The following is a 13,368-nucleotide window of genomic DNA, read 5'->3' as shown; positions in this document are numbered from 1 at the left end:
TGCTTTCTACCTTGAGTTTTGTGCAAAAAGTAGAGTTCTTTTGTTCTTGGGGACCTTCTGACGCTCACTACGCAAGCATACAACATTTGATCTGTGCACCAATACGCTAGGATGATGTTTGCTAGTGCATGGTGATGTATGGAAGGTGTCAGTGGGTGTGTACCATGGTGCATGCCCAAAAATGTGGATTTAGTGCACAAAGCAAGGTTGTAGTGCACACAAATGCTCATGTGCGAGTGCACAAGGTTGTGCCTAAGGGTGAATTGAGCGCATTATGTATGATGCACAAGGTGTAGAGTGCTAGTGTGCACTACAATGCAACAAGTGCACGAGGAAGCCTTCACCTTCCTCCTTATTTCCCTTCGACCCTCCCTTGTGAATGAGGGGGAATTGGATGGTGAAAGAAGAAAGTGTTGTGTAGTGTTCTAGGTCAAGTGCACTAAAGTGTAAGTGTGATTATGTGCAATATACTAACTCCATGTGTACTACACTTATGGTGTGGCCTAAGATGCAAGATGACCATAGAGTTTGTGTAATGGTTATGGTGTGAGTGCAAAGGGTGCTTCTAGTTGTGCACTAAGGGGCAAGGTGGATATGCAAGAGGGTGGGATTTGTGCACTGTATAGGGTGCAAGCACAAGTTCACACTAGCGCACGTGGAAGTCCTAATGCACATGAGTGCGCAAGATTGGACAGTGTGCATAGAGGTGTGCACTAGTGCATGTGCAAGTGTGTGTGCACAACGTAGTGATTAAAGAAAGCCAATAATTTGAAAATCCAAGGAATTTAAAACACCAAAGCTATGTGGTTAAGCTTGTAAAACACTAATGATCTACTCCTTTTATTCTAATATTAAAGATTTTGGGAAAATGCTAATGTATCTACTCCCTTTTCTATAATATTTTTAAATATAATATTAGATATACTAGTAAAAAGCTATCATATCTACTTTTTTTTTTCCTAATATTTGATATTTTTACGTCTTTCACCCCCCAAAAAAGGACAGTTGGCTCTCTCTTCGCGGGCAGACGTGTCGAGCTTGTAAGCGAAAAGGAAATGCTCAGTTAAGCATTCAAAGCCGAGAGAAGGTCGCGGGAGATCTCGATTCAGGATGTCAGCCATGTACGGAGGAGGTGAGTCGCCTTGTTCTTCTGCTCCATTTTGTAAAACCCCGAGAACAATAATGTTATCATCGCCATTTCGTCACTCTCTTCTCATAAAGAGTTGCTTTGTAAAGCTTGCTCACAGACGCAAACATTTGTGTAAGTCAGAGCTCTCTTATGTTAGCGTATAGAAGTTTGTGATCTGGAAAGACGAGACAGGGCGAAATGTTGACCAGAAATTTCTCGCTGCAGTGGCAAAGATTTGTTTTCTGAGCGTATAGAAGTTTCTGAATTGGAAGAAGGTGACAATTACATTAGATTGCATGTTGAGTACTTGGCCATAAACCATACGAATTAGAGAACAAGACTACCTGCTTTCTTCTGGCAAGAGAGAATATGAAGGTAGATATGTAGGAGAAAGATAGCTCAAAAAGGATTAGCAAAAGCGCAAAGAAGGATTACAAACAATATACGAAGCTACAATACTGTATACACTATGGAATGTAGTCTTTCTTATTTCGGGGCTGTATTTGCTTGAAATACATCCGATTGGACTTGAGTTATTGACGAAAGATCATACCGATTGGAGCCTTATGGAAAGAAAGAATGGAAGTTAGATACACACGAGAAATGTACCTTGTAAAGGATTAGTAGAAGCACAAAGAATGGTGACAAAACGATACATGAACTCAAATTGTGCATACATCATTTTTATGTAGGGAAGCTGCCATGGTCCACAATGAGGGCACTATCACAAAGGATTGCTAGGAATGAAAGAAGTGTCTAACATTGTTGCATTCACAAACATGATTGGCCGTGACACCTTTTGTCATGAGCAATGTATGTCCATAGTGCTATGCCTGCATGATTAACTTGCAACACCTTTAAGGAAGCTTCAATGGTAGGGGTGGACTATGTGCTTTGATACTATGATGGAACTAGATGCACAAAGAAAGGTGAACAACATGGGAAAGGGAGAATGCAAAGATGGCAATGACGAATAGATAGCTTAGGATGGAACCCTAGATTAGAACCCCGAGTGATCAACTTGCAACACCTTTAAGGAAGCTTCAGTGGCAAGGGTGGACTATGTGCTTTGATAATATGATGGCAATAGATGCACAAAGAAAGGTGAACAAAATGGAAAAGGGAGAATGCAAAGATGGCAATGATGAGTTGATAGCTTAGGATGGAACCTAGATTAGAACCCCAAGTGTGCAAAACATTGAATGATGAATGATGTATGTACATAGGCAGCCTATAAAAAGGTTTAAGTATGATTTGCATAATAGGATGATGATGCGAGAGTACTGAAGTCATGTGAATGATCGATGATGTTGATCCTTTTGGGCTTAGAATCTTCATCCATCCACATCTTGTAATAACCATGTGATAAAGAATGTATGAACTAGTGTTACATATTTTGAGTGACTACATTCTCCTACAACTCCAAACATTTGAAAGCTTAGGGAGATTACTATACCATGAAAATTAGCGAAGAAAAATGTGCTCATATGGCATGATTATACAAGATTTGAAATTGACGAATAAACTTAAGAAGAAGATCCTAGATTTCGGGGACTATAATACAATTGAAATTTGATCTTATTTTCAAGTTGAGATAATGACCTAGTCTTCTTCTTCTTATGCCTTCATCGGATCTTGAGGTTGAAGACGATGAAGTGGTTGATGGGGATGAAGATAGAGACGAGAGTGAAGAATGTTAACATCTCTATTGATGATGAGGTTTTCCATGTTAAGGCCGTGACTCTTCATCATGCTTGATGAGGGTCCATTAGAAAAGGCACTGGCTGACTTTGAGAAAGCGGATGGGCTTTAATGTAATCTCTTTCTTTGTCTTGAAGTAGAACGAGACGCTTCACTTGTTCCACTACGCCTGTTGAAAGTAGTTGGGCTTTTTGATCATCAACTCCTTTCATTGGTATCGCTTTGTCTCCTTGAAGCATACATGTTTTTTTCCTTCAATTCTTTGGGCTTCTCAAAGTTTTCTAGTTTGAGAATTTACTTGTGAAGATGTTGGTTTTCCTTTTAAGGCTTTGAATGACTTGAAGGATAGCACTTTGTTGCTCTTCCATCGGGTTTCTAAGAAAAATATGCTTAAGCACTCAATGCAAGGATTGAAAACAAACAAACTTATAATCGTAAGCACTACCAGTGTTGGGATGGAGATTGAGCCAAAGATCTGATACCATAGTAAACACAGTGAACAACGTAGTATGCTTAACAATTATAATATTCATTTGTTTTCAAGGCTTAATATTTGAATATGATAGTTATTTAGAAAATGATGGCCATGGAACCATAAAAGTAATGGAGGCAAGATTGAGAGTTGCAGATGGGAATCCCCTTGGAAGGAATGTATTTCTACTCAACCCAAGTCCTTAATGCAACAACTCAGGTACAATCAAGCAAAGAGTGAGAAGTAGTTTATACTCTCACAAAATCATGTAAAGATATATACACACACGCGATGTGAAGAAATACCCTAATGTAGAAACATAAATGAAAGTGTACGACAAAGCATAAACTCAAAAGAACACAGTTAGGGTTAGGGTAAGTCGGAGACAATGAATACAATGGAATCTAAATGAATGACTGAATACTTAATATACAATGCTTATGTAGCAAACAAACTGTGCAGGAATGAAAATTGTGCACCGAACTCTTGTCTCAAGGACCGAGGTACAGGTGTTGAGTAGGAAAGTGTGTTGTACTCTTGATGGATCTCAAAATGTAGCAAAGGCAGCCTCTGAGAACTGAACATCAACAAACACAGTTGTGGATGTTGGATTTGATGTAGATAGCTAGTGAGGAGAGAGAAAGACTAAAACATAGGTACTTGAGGAGAGAGAAACTTGGCGACAACTGGAGATTGAAGGCAATTGTGCAAGAAGTGTAGATGATAGTTGGAGGAGAGAAAAACTCAGCAAATGTAAATGTTTGACAGGTGTGGCGACAGTGCGTGGATGATGGCGATAGCTCCAACAGGTGACAACAATAGTAAATGCAAGCTCCAAAGGACTAGGTGACAACTGTTGATGATGGTGATAGCAAAAGGTGGAGACAGAGGCTGGAATTAGGCACGAGATGATAGTAGACAGTAAGGGGAAGCTCTGACTGTGATGTTCTCTATGAATGGGGTGTGGGCAGCAAAGATACATCTCATGAAACTTGCAAAAACGAGATTGAAGCTGAATGGAGAGCAGCCCACCTATTTATAGAAAGTTTTGGGACCTCTACTGTGCACCATTTTAAAACTTTCTTAAATCAGTTACCACTTAAGGCTTTTAATTAATTAAGTATCTTTGGGGCTGTTTAAGTGGCTAATTTAGCATGTAATGCTTACGTAAGCTCAACACCTCCTCTCAGGCCCAAAAAATTGAGCTAGAAAGGAAGGCCAACCTAGATTTTGAGTGTTTATATTTTTATGTGTTTTTATTCCAAGGTGTATCATCCCAAAGTAGCCAAGTCATTGGACAAAGGGTGCGTGGTGGTTGTTCGGTGGCCTCCTAAGACTATAGAGGCAATGGTTATCTTACCAAGGGAGTCAAAGTGGTTACCCCAGAGAGGCCAAGACATCGGACAAAGAGTGCATGTTGGCTGCCCAATGGCCTACCAAGTCCTGCAAAGGCAGATGGAACCATAGTGAACCTTTTTTTTTTTGGGTTTAGTAATGATTGTTTCAAAAAAGGGGAGGTGGTAGTTGATTAAGTAATAGACGAAAGACAAGTAGCCAATCCCAAAGGCTTTCATAAAATAAATAGGTTGTCCCCACCACTATTGGATCTCGATGACGAAGGAATAGGCTAGTGGAATGTGTAGCAAATATGGGGGGTATGTGGAGAGGCAAAAAAGATATCTGGAAAGCAAGCTAGCAAGGCTAAGTGAGTAAGGGAGACTGCCATGTGCAATGATGCAAATATGGTGGATCTAGAGTCGATTTCTCATAAAGACTGAAAGGGATAAATGTACATAGATGCATATTTATTGAAGAGAATGCCAATGCATTGGAGTGATGCAAGAGGCAACGCAGGTGTTATCATGCTCATGCTCCTGCAGGGGAATTGTTCACTTGTCTAAGTGTCCTTTTACAATCATGTCATCTTGATAGTGCGGATGAAGATACAATGTCCAAAATGTTTAATAAATTCAATGTCTTAATTAAAATTTGTAACCATCATCACTGTTACTATAAAGATAAGAAAGTTGCCCTGGGCCCCCTTAGATTGGAAGGGAAAGCTAGAGGAAAGCATCCCCTTTCCGTTAATTTGAAGACGTAGAGGAGGGTGTATCCAAGCCGATCCTAGGTAAAATATATTTCAACATCATCAAATTGACCGCCTTCGTCAATATGTCTGCATAGTTATTGGAGAAAGGCATAAACTCTAGGCATATGGTGCCTCATTCAACTTGCTCTCTGGTGAAGTGGAAGTAGATCCCCACATGCCGCGTCCATAATGTAATGATGAGATCGCTTGCAAGAGCAATCGTACTTTGGTTGTTGTAGTAAATAATGGTGGGAGAGTTGCATGGAAAGTGTAGGGCCGCTAGTAAGCTCCTCAAGTAGATAGTGTCACGAGGACGTGAAAATTTGATGCTTTGCTTATGTTTAATTGACATTTGATTAAAGGATTAATCAAATGTGCAATTAAAAGATGCACATGTGTTGCACATGTGAGGTGCAAGCTACATTTTTTTATAGTTGAAGGCCCAAGGACCTTGTGAAAAAGATGGGTGTCAAAGGCAAAAGTTGTAACAAGTTATAGTTGTTAGGTTCTTAGGTGAACTATGGTGTCAGTTTGCCCCTAGGATCATTATTGGCCATTAAGTGTCAGTGGTGACACTAGGGCCTAGGCATAATTAATGGATTAATGCATGTCCAAGGGTCAATTAATGCATGGGACTACTTTGGGTTGCAAATGGCCTAGCCAATTAATTTTTGGATGGGCAAGGTCAATTTTTTGGGCATGGATTAAGGGCTGAATTAATTTTCAGAATTAACTAATTTTGAAAATTAATTAAATGGCTGGAAATCGCTGAAAATGGATTAAGAAAGCTGCCACTTGGCAAAACTTTCCCATGCAAGTGGGGGAAAGGCTAAATAGGGTTGAAGGGAGAGGGAAATCTTGTTTTTCCATTTTGGAGCCGTTGGAAAGAGGTGTTGGACTGTTGCTGCCAGCTTTTGGGGCCATTTCCCAGCCATTGGAGACCATTTTGGTGATGGAGATTGCATATTCTTGACCTTTGGAAGCTGGCAATTGCTGCTGATGAACTTTCTTCTGAAGATCACAGTCTCTGATGCTCCTATTGTTATTGGTGCATCCGTTTGGGGCTGGTACAGCAGGGCAGCAGCTGATTTTAATCAGTTCTTCACGACAAATCTCAGAATTTTCTCTCTCTACAACATTCTCTCATCTCCTTCAGCCTATGCTCAGCCATTCTCAGCAATTCTTATGGCAAGTACGAAGGAGGTAATGAGTTTAAAGTGGTAGATATCATATGTGAATCTAAATAGTACTCATCAACATTCTTGAGTTGCTCTCGCAAGTCCTAAATTTTGTTCAAGTGATCTTGAATAGAATCACCTTGATCCATTTTCAATGTCTCTAGCTCTTTCTTTAAGAAAGAGATACGAGTCTCATTCTTGCCTGCAAACATCTGCTCCAAAGTTAGCCAAGCTTCTTGTGAAGAAGCTGTTGAATGAATGTGGGGGATGATTCACCACTGAATTGCCAATGCAATCAACGACAAAGCTTGTGCATCCTGCGTATCCCATGCTTTTTGAGCTGTTGATCTTTGTGGAAGTGGCTGAAGTGGAGCAGGTTGAGGTGCCCGTTGTGCACGTCTTCCTGGAGGAGGAGTAGCTGGAGCCACAACTCTAGGTCGAGCTTCTTCTCCACTGACATAATCCCGAAGATTTTTGGCCATAAGTACATTCTTCATCATGAAGGACCAAAGTGAATAGTTATTTCCATCCAATTTGTCCTCCTTGGATATATAGGTGAAGACATCTCCTCCTTGATTTGCCATGATTATCAATTACAAAAAAAAATGCAAAAGAGCAATGTCAAAGCGGGACCAAATTGGAAATCTGAAAATTCCGAGAAATTGCAAGAAATAACTTTCTGCAATTAGTGTACAAAGGTGCACTCTGTCAAAACTGTCTGTAATGCATGCAGTCCAACGTGCAATCAATGTTCAACAACACTGTACCAGCAAAATCCCCAAAATTTCTTGCCTCAAATTTGTTCAAAACAGTCTTTTTGTGATTGGAATTGCAGTGCGTGTGCTATTGTCTTCAGAAAACATGAAAGCCCCAAAATTTTTGATGAATGTGCCAAATTTTTTTGCATCCAATGTGTCCCATACACGTTTCTGAATGTTGTACCTGATACGTAGGAACCCCTGCTTCCAGAAATTTATGTTGGAATTAAAAAATTATTATTTTTAAAAACCACAAAAATGTCAGGCGGGCGCAATCAGGTACAGGTGTCGCTTTAGATGGGCGCTTCAATCGGACTGAGCTGGCGACGGTTGACAGGCACAGTAACTGGCGACAACTTACGGGCACAACTACTGGCGTGTGGCACAAAGGATGCGTTTGATGGGACGTCTGGCGGGGCACGATAGGCGACGAATGGCACAGCAATACTCGTGGGGCATGCAGCAGCTAGCAGGCAATGTGGCGGCTGCAGATTGATGTGGCGAAGGGAAGGCGTTAGGCGGGCCAAAAGGCGCCTGTTGTTAGATGGATGGGCTCACGCTGGCGGCGCCTCCACAAACTGGCAGAGGGCTCTAGAACCGTGACACAAGACGAACATAAAAGGGTCAAATGTCTGAGGTCCACGTGGCAGGAGCTGATGAGCAGAACGCTGGCCACTGCTATAGGCCGTGCTAAACCTGGGGCAAGGTTGAGTTGAAGGGAACTGCAAAGTTGAGCTGAAGAGAGCTGAGCTGAGCAGAGCCACTGCTACTTTGATACCAAATGTGAGAGAGGATGGCAGGATTGAAGCTCAGCACAAAAAACAGTAGATAGTCTGAGAGTGAAGCACGACACCCAATGCAATAGTTGAAAGAGTGTAAGCTGAAAGTACAAGGTACCTTAAACCTTAGGGTTGTAGGGGGTGTTCACACCCGAACATGGTAAATGCCCGTAAGTGTGTGTCATAAGTACATACGAAATAATACCATAAGTCTGGGGGAAAAAACCTCTCCTACCGAGAGTAATAAGTGCCCCAGTGTCCTACTGATCACTAACACTCCTATGTAAGCGTAGGCATAAGTGAGGTGTGAGTGAAATACCCAACAGGATGTAGGCACAAACCCTAGGAAGATGGTGCCTAGCTCAACTTGCTCTTTGAAAAAATAGAAGTGGACTCCCATATGCCGCGTCCGTGATGTAATGATCGGATTGCCCGCAAGGACAATGGCACTTTGGTTGTCGCAGCAAACAATGGTGGGAGAGTTGTATGGGTAATGAAGTGCCGCTAGTAAACTCCTCAGGTAGATGGCCTCGGTGGTGCCATCGAAGAGAGCCTGGTACTCAGCCTCAGCCGTGGAAGCCGTCACTGTCTCTTGCTTATGGCTTAACTAAGAAATGGGAGCCGTGCCCCAAGGTAAAGAGGTAGCTGCCATGAGAAGGCCGGGTGTCGGGATCTCCTGCCCAATTAGAATGAGTGTACCCTTGCAAACATAAACCAAAACCATTGGTTAGGCCATAAGAATAAGTACATAGTAAACAACGCAACACATGAAGACATGCAATCCAATGTGACATCCTAGGTGGTGTGAAATACTGATTGAGTATGTTGACTGAGTAAGCTAAATCTAGTCTAGTGTGAATTAACTAAAGAAGTTTTCCTACAACAGAGCGATAGGTATATGCATCGAAGGGCTGTTCTAGGTTATCCTTCGACAAGTGGACAGTAGGATCAAGAGGCGTGGCCACTGGCCGTGTCTGATTTGAAGTGTGTTGTTCTACTAGCTGAAGTGCATACTTCTGCTGTGACACAAAAATGCATCCCCCTAGAAAGAACTCCCTCCATCCCCAAAAAATAAGACAACAAACCAAGGTTTGTCATCTCAAGAGTTATACTAAGATTTGCCTTGACGTTTGCTATGGTAGCAGAATCTGAACCTGTGATGAGTAAGTCATCAACGTATAGCAGGATATAGCTGACCCCCTCTACAGTAGATTGAACATATAAGTACGGGTCATAATGGGTAGAATGGCATCCATGAGTCGGTAAGAACTCATCCATCCTATGGAACCAAGATTGCGGTGCTTGCTTCATAAAGAGCTTTCTGCAATCGGAATACCTTATCCTTGGGGTTCCCTGAAGGAAAGTCCGGTGGCTACTCCGCATAGACTTCCTCCTCCAAATAACCATTCAGGAAGGCACTCTTGACATCTATCTGATATATCGGCCAACCGTGGTGAGCGGCTAGCACGAGAAGCAACCGGAAAGATGTCAACCGTGTAGTAGGAGCAAAGGTCTCTTCATAATCAATGCTATGCTTCTGTCGAAACCCTTGCACAACAAGGCGAGCCTTGTACTTATCTAAAGTCCCATCAGCTTTTAGTTTGGTCTTGAAAATATACTTTGGCCCGATGACTTTCTTGTGCTTTGGACGATCTACCAATGTCCAAGTCTCATTTCGGTCAACACTCTCTAGCTTGTTCTCCATGGGTGCTCGCCATTGAGGGTGTTGAAGAGCCTCCTGCCATGTATCCGGCTTAGAATGCACTATGTAATCGGCTGTAAACAACGATGCAAATGAAGCTTGAGGAGCAAACCTGGCAGATCTTCTAGGTCCTCCGGAGTGGAATTCGGTGGTAGGGTCCCTGAATCCCACATGGTCTGCTAGTACTAGTGAGGTAATGGGTCTCGTGGAGGGGGCCTGGGAGATGAAGAATCTATAGGAGTGTTAGGAGTAGGAAGTAGACTAGGCTTAGTAGGCATGATCTCCGATGATGTGGAAGGAGGAATAGAATCGGAATCCTGTGCAGAGGATTGCATGATATCCCTCTCGTAAAAAACGACATCCCTCCTAACGATCACCTTGTTTGTTCGAGGATCGAACAAACGAGAGGCTTTCACTTCAGAGGAATAGCCGACAAAAATAAGGAGATCAGCTCAGGAAGTGAGCTTTTCTATCTTATCATCAGGTGTATGTGTGAAGGCACGACATCCGAAGACTCTGAAGTGGGAAATGACAGGCGGAGAGCCAAAAAACGCCTTATACAGGGTCTTCTTAGGAAGAGCCGTGGTCGGGCACCGGTTGAGGATGTACACCGGAGTGTTAACAGCCTCGACCCAAAGGCGCTTAGGAAGCTCTCTGTGAACAGCATAGAGCATGCCATTTCCATGATTGTCCGGTTCCTACGCTTTACGACTCCATTCTGAGAGGGGGAGTTAGTAGAGGTGAGCTGGCGAGAGATGCCATGCTTCAGTAGAAAATTGGAAAACTCGTGGAAGATAAACTCACCATTGCTATCACTCCTCATGCAACCAACTCGACGATGAGTCTGGTTATGAACCAGTAGTACCCAAGCATAAAAATAGGTAAAAGCATTGGACTTATACTTGAGGAAGTTCACCCACATGTATTTAGAATGATCATCCACTATCAAAAAGAAGTACAGTGTGCCATTCAAGACGGCAGTGGATGTCGGCCCACAAAGATCAATATGAATTAATCTAAGAAGCTTCTTAGCACGATGTATGGAGTGCTGAGGGAATGGGGTACGGTGCTGCTTTTCGAGCTGACAAGCTTTACAGACATTGCAAGCTAGTTTTAGACAGGGAAAGCCCTTAACAAGCTGACGGCAGGATAACTCATAAAGAGAGTCATAACCAATATGCCCTAAGCAAAAGTGCCAAAGACACTCATTGTTCGTAGGCTCTTGAGATGTGGCTAGTGCTTGGAAGCTATGAAACACGGATCCCTCAGCTGTCGACTCGATCAAAAATGTGTGTCATGTGGTAAAGGCCATTAGGTTGTGCCTCACTGCGAGCAATAACTAAACCAGTCTGAGAGTCAAGAATCTTGACTGTGGTCACTGCAAAGAAAATTGCCCGCCCCAACTGGCAAAGCTGTTGAACAGATAACAATTTCACCGCAAAGTGGGGGGCATGGTATACATTATCCAATGAAGCCCGATCTGGACTGTTGTCAGTGGCAAAACTGATGCTGCCTTGAGCTCGAATCTTGACTGAGGAGTTGTTTCCTATGCGGACCTGCCGCCCGACTGCAAGGGCTTAGGTACGGAAAATGTTCTCTATAGGAGTCGTATGATGTATAGCTTCACTGTCCACAATCCAAACAGGAGCTGAAGTGCTCAGTTGTGACGAGTGGGCCTCTGCAGTAACCTCGTCGGGAGGCAACTCATAGATGTGGACGAGACTTGTATGCGATGTCTCTATGGAGATGATATGGGCCTCTGCAAACCAGTCAGACAAGCCCTCTGGAGTTGAGAACGTTGTCGATTGAGATGGTTGAGCGGTGGCAGTATGAGTTTGACCTTTAAACTGCCCCTTGCCATCACCTTGCCTCCCTTGTTGGGGGTTGTCCGACTGAGGGGCAAGGGTCTGAGACTTAGATTTGGGTGCTGTGCCTCTTGCCTTTGATCGACACTCGTCGTCAAAATGACCAGCCTTTTGACAATGTTGACAATATCTATTCTTTTTAGGTACATTATGCCACCCTTGTTTGAGTTGTGACTGGGAGTTTCCTTGGGATTTCTCGAATGAATTTTGTTTTGGATTTTGAGCGGAGGTTTGATTTTATTTGCCCTTCCCTTGGTGCCCCTTCTGAGAATGAGCAACAAGAGCTCCTGTGAGGAAGAATTCATATGAAATTGATCGAACAACCGTGCGTAATGCAACAACTGACACTCAAATTCATAGAAAGTAGGTATGGTAGGCTTTGAAACTATACCTTCCACAAAATTGAAGTATTTCATGGCAAGTTGTTCAGAAACAATGTGACTTGATTGTTAGAGGACTTCGAAGTCCTCGTAGTGGAGAATTCGGTAAAAAGTCTCCGATACTTTGCCAACTTGACTTTCAAGTCATCCTTGTTAGTGATTTTAAAGAGTTGGAACTCATGGTCAAGATTTGTACAACGGGTTGTATCTCGAGCCGTATAGCGGTCAGTCAAGTGTGCCTATCGTTTTGACGCTAAGTCAAAATGTTGAAGCTGAGAATGAAACTCAAGCAATAAGCCTTGCATCAGCTCGATAATAGCGGAGGCATTCCTAGCCTTGCAATAGCTTGGCAAAAGATGATGTGAAACCATGAGGTGTTGGGGAAGTGGGATTAGATGGAGGTGGAGGGTAAGATGGTGGTGGTGGGTGTTACTGATAGAAAGAATGAGGAGGAAAAGGTGGGTAGGCAAAAATAAGTTGGGAGTATCCAGTGAGTGCTGATTGATGCGGAGGCACTGGAACATGAATGCTTCCATAAGGCGTCGATGGAGGTGGAGGCATTGGGACACGAAAGCCTTGTTTAAAGCTCGGATGGGGCACACTAGCATGACTAGGAGGTCCACTAGGTAATGCTATAGAGGCAAGCTGTGGTACCAACTGATCTACACTCCGGACAAATTGGGGGGGATACCTAGGCTGCAATGATCCCGAAAGTGTGAGAAGTAGGTGGAACACCACCCGATGGAGGAAAGGATGAGGTTCTAAAGGTGGTGCCTATGTTTCCATAACCCCTCGGTGCGGTGTGATGTGCAACATGAATTATTTGATAGGGGAATGCAAATGGTATGAAGGGAAGTGGGGAAGTAGCGAAAGAATGTGGTGGGATGGGTGGGTTTTGAATTTGTGGTGTGAAAGATGCAGGTGCATTTTGTTCATTTTTACCATTTAATGATTGAAAATGAAATGATGATGATGATGATGCACCATGCAATGTAGAAATAGGAACACCAAATTCATTCTGATTTTGAGAAGTAAATTGAAAAGAAGGAAGGGTAGAAGAAGAGGTATCTGGCTTTTTCTTATAATCCCCACGATGTGTGTTAACATACAAGAATTGGTCCTCAAGACAACCTTTTCTGTAGTCAACTGATTGTACTCTATCTTCCTCATGATTTCTACCAGTATTTTGCTAAATAGAAGAGATAAAAGACGAAGCAACAAAAGACGAATCTAAAGTACGTTGCACTGGAGTGGACGGAAGAGGATGAAAGAATGGAACATACTCCGGATCTCTTTCTCCAACAGGAGGCCCCAT

At 42.8% G+C, this 13,368-nt stretch overlaps 1 protein-coding gene across 2 annotated transcripts in view; it reads left to right on the top strand.

Annotated features, from left to right (window-relative positions):
• The first annotated feature begins 992 nt into the window (after window positions 1–992).
• LOC148030034 (actin-related protein 4-like) overlaps window positions 993–13,368 on the top strand; it is a 112,038-nt gene continuing 99,662 nt past the window's right edge. For both annotated transcript variants that reach the window (XM_087686298.1, XM_087686297.1), the window contains exon 1: window positions 993–1,132. In XM_087686298.1, the coding sequence (XP_087542424.1) occupies window positions 1,111–1,132 (22 nt within the window). In that variant the 5' untranslated portion in view covers window positions 993–1,110. The remainder of the gene's footprint in view (window positions 1,133–13,368) is intronic.

Source organism: Lygodium microphyllum, chromosome 10 (assembly GCF_053477565.2).
Source record: "Lygodium microphyllum isolate KBCC chromosome 10, Lygodium_microphyllum_v1.1.10, whole genome shotgun sequence".
NCBI classification, from domain to species: Eukaryota; Viridiplantae; Streptophyta; class Polypodiopsida; order Schizaeales; family Lygodiaceae; genus Lygodium; species Lygodium microphyllum.
This window is presented reverse-complemented; position numbering and strand designations above follow the sequence as displayed.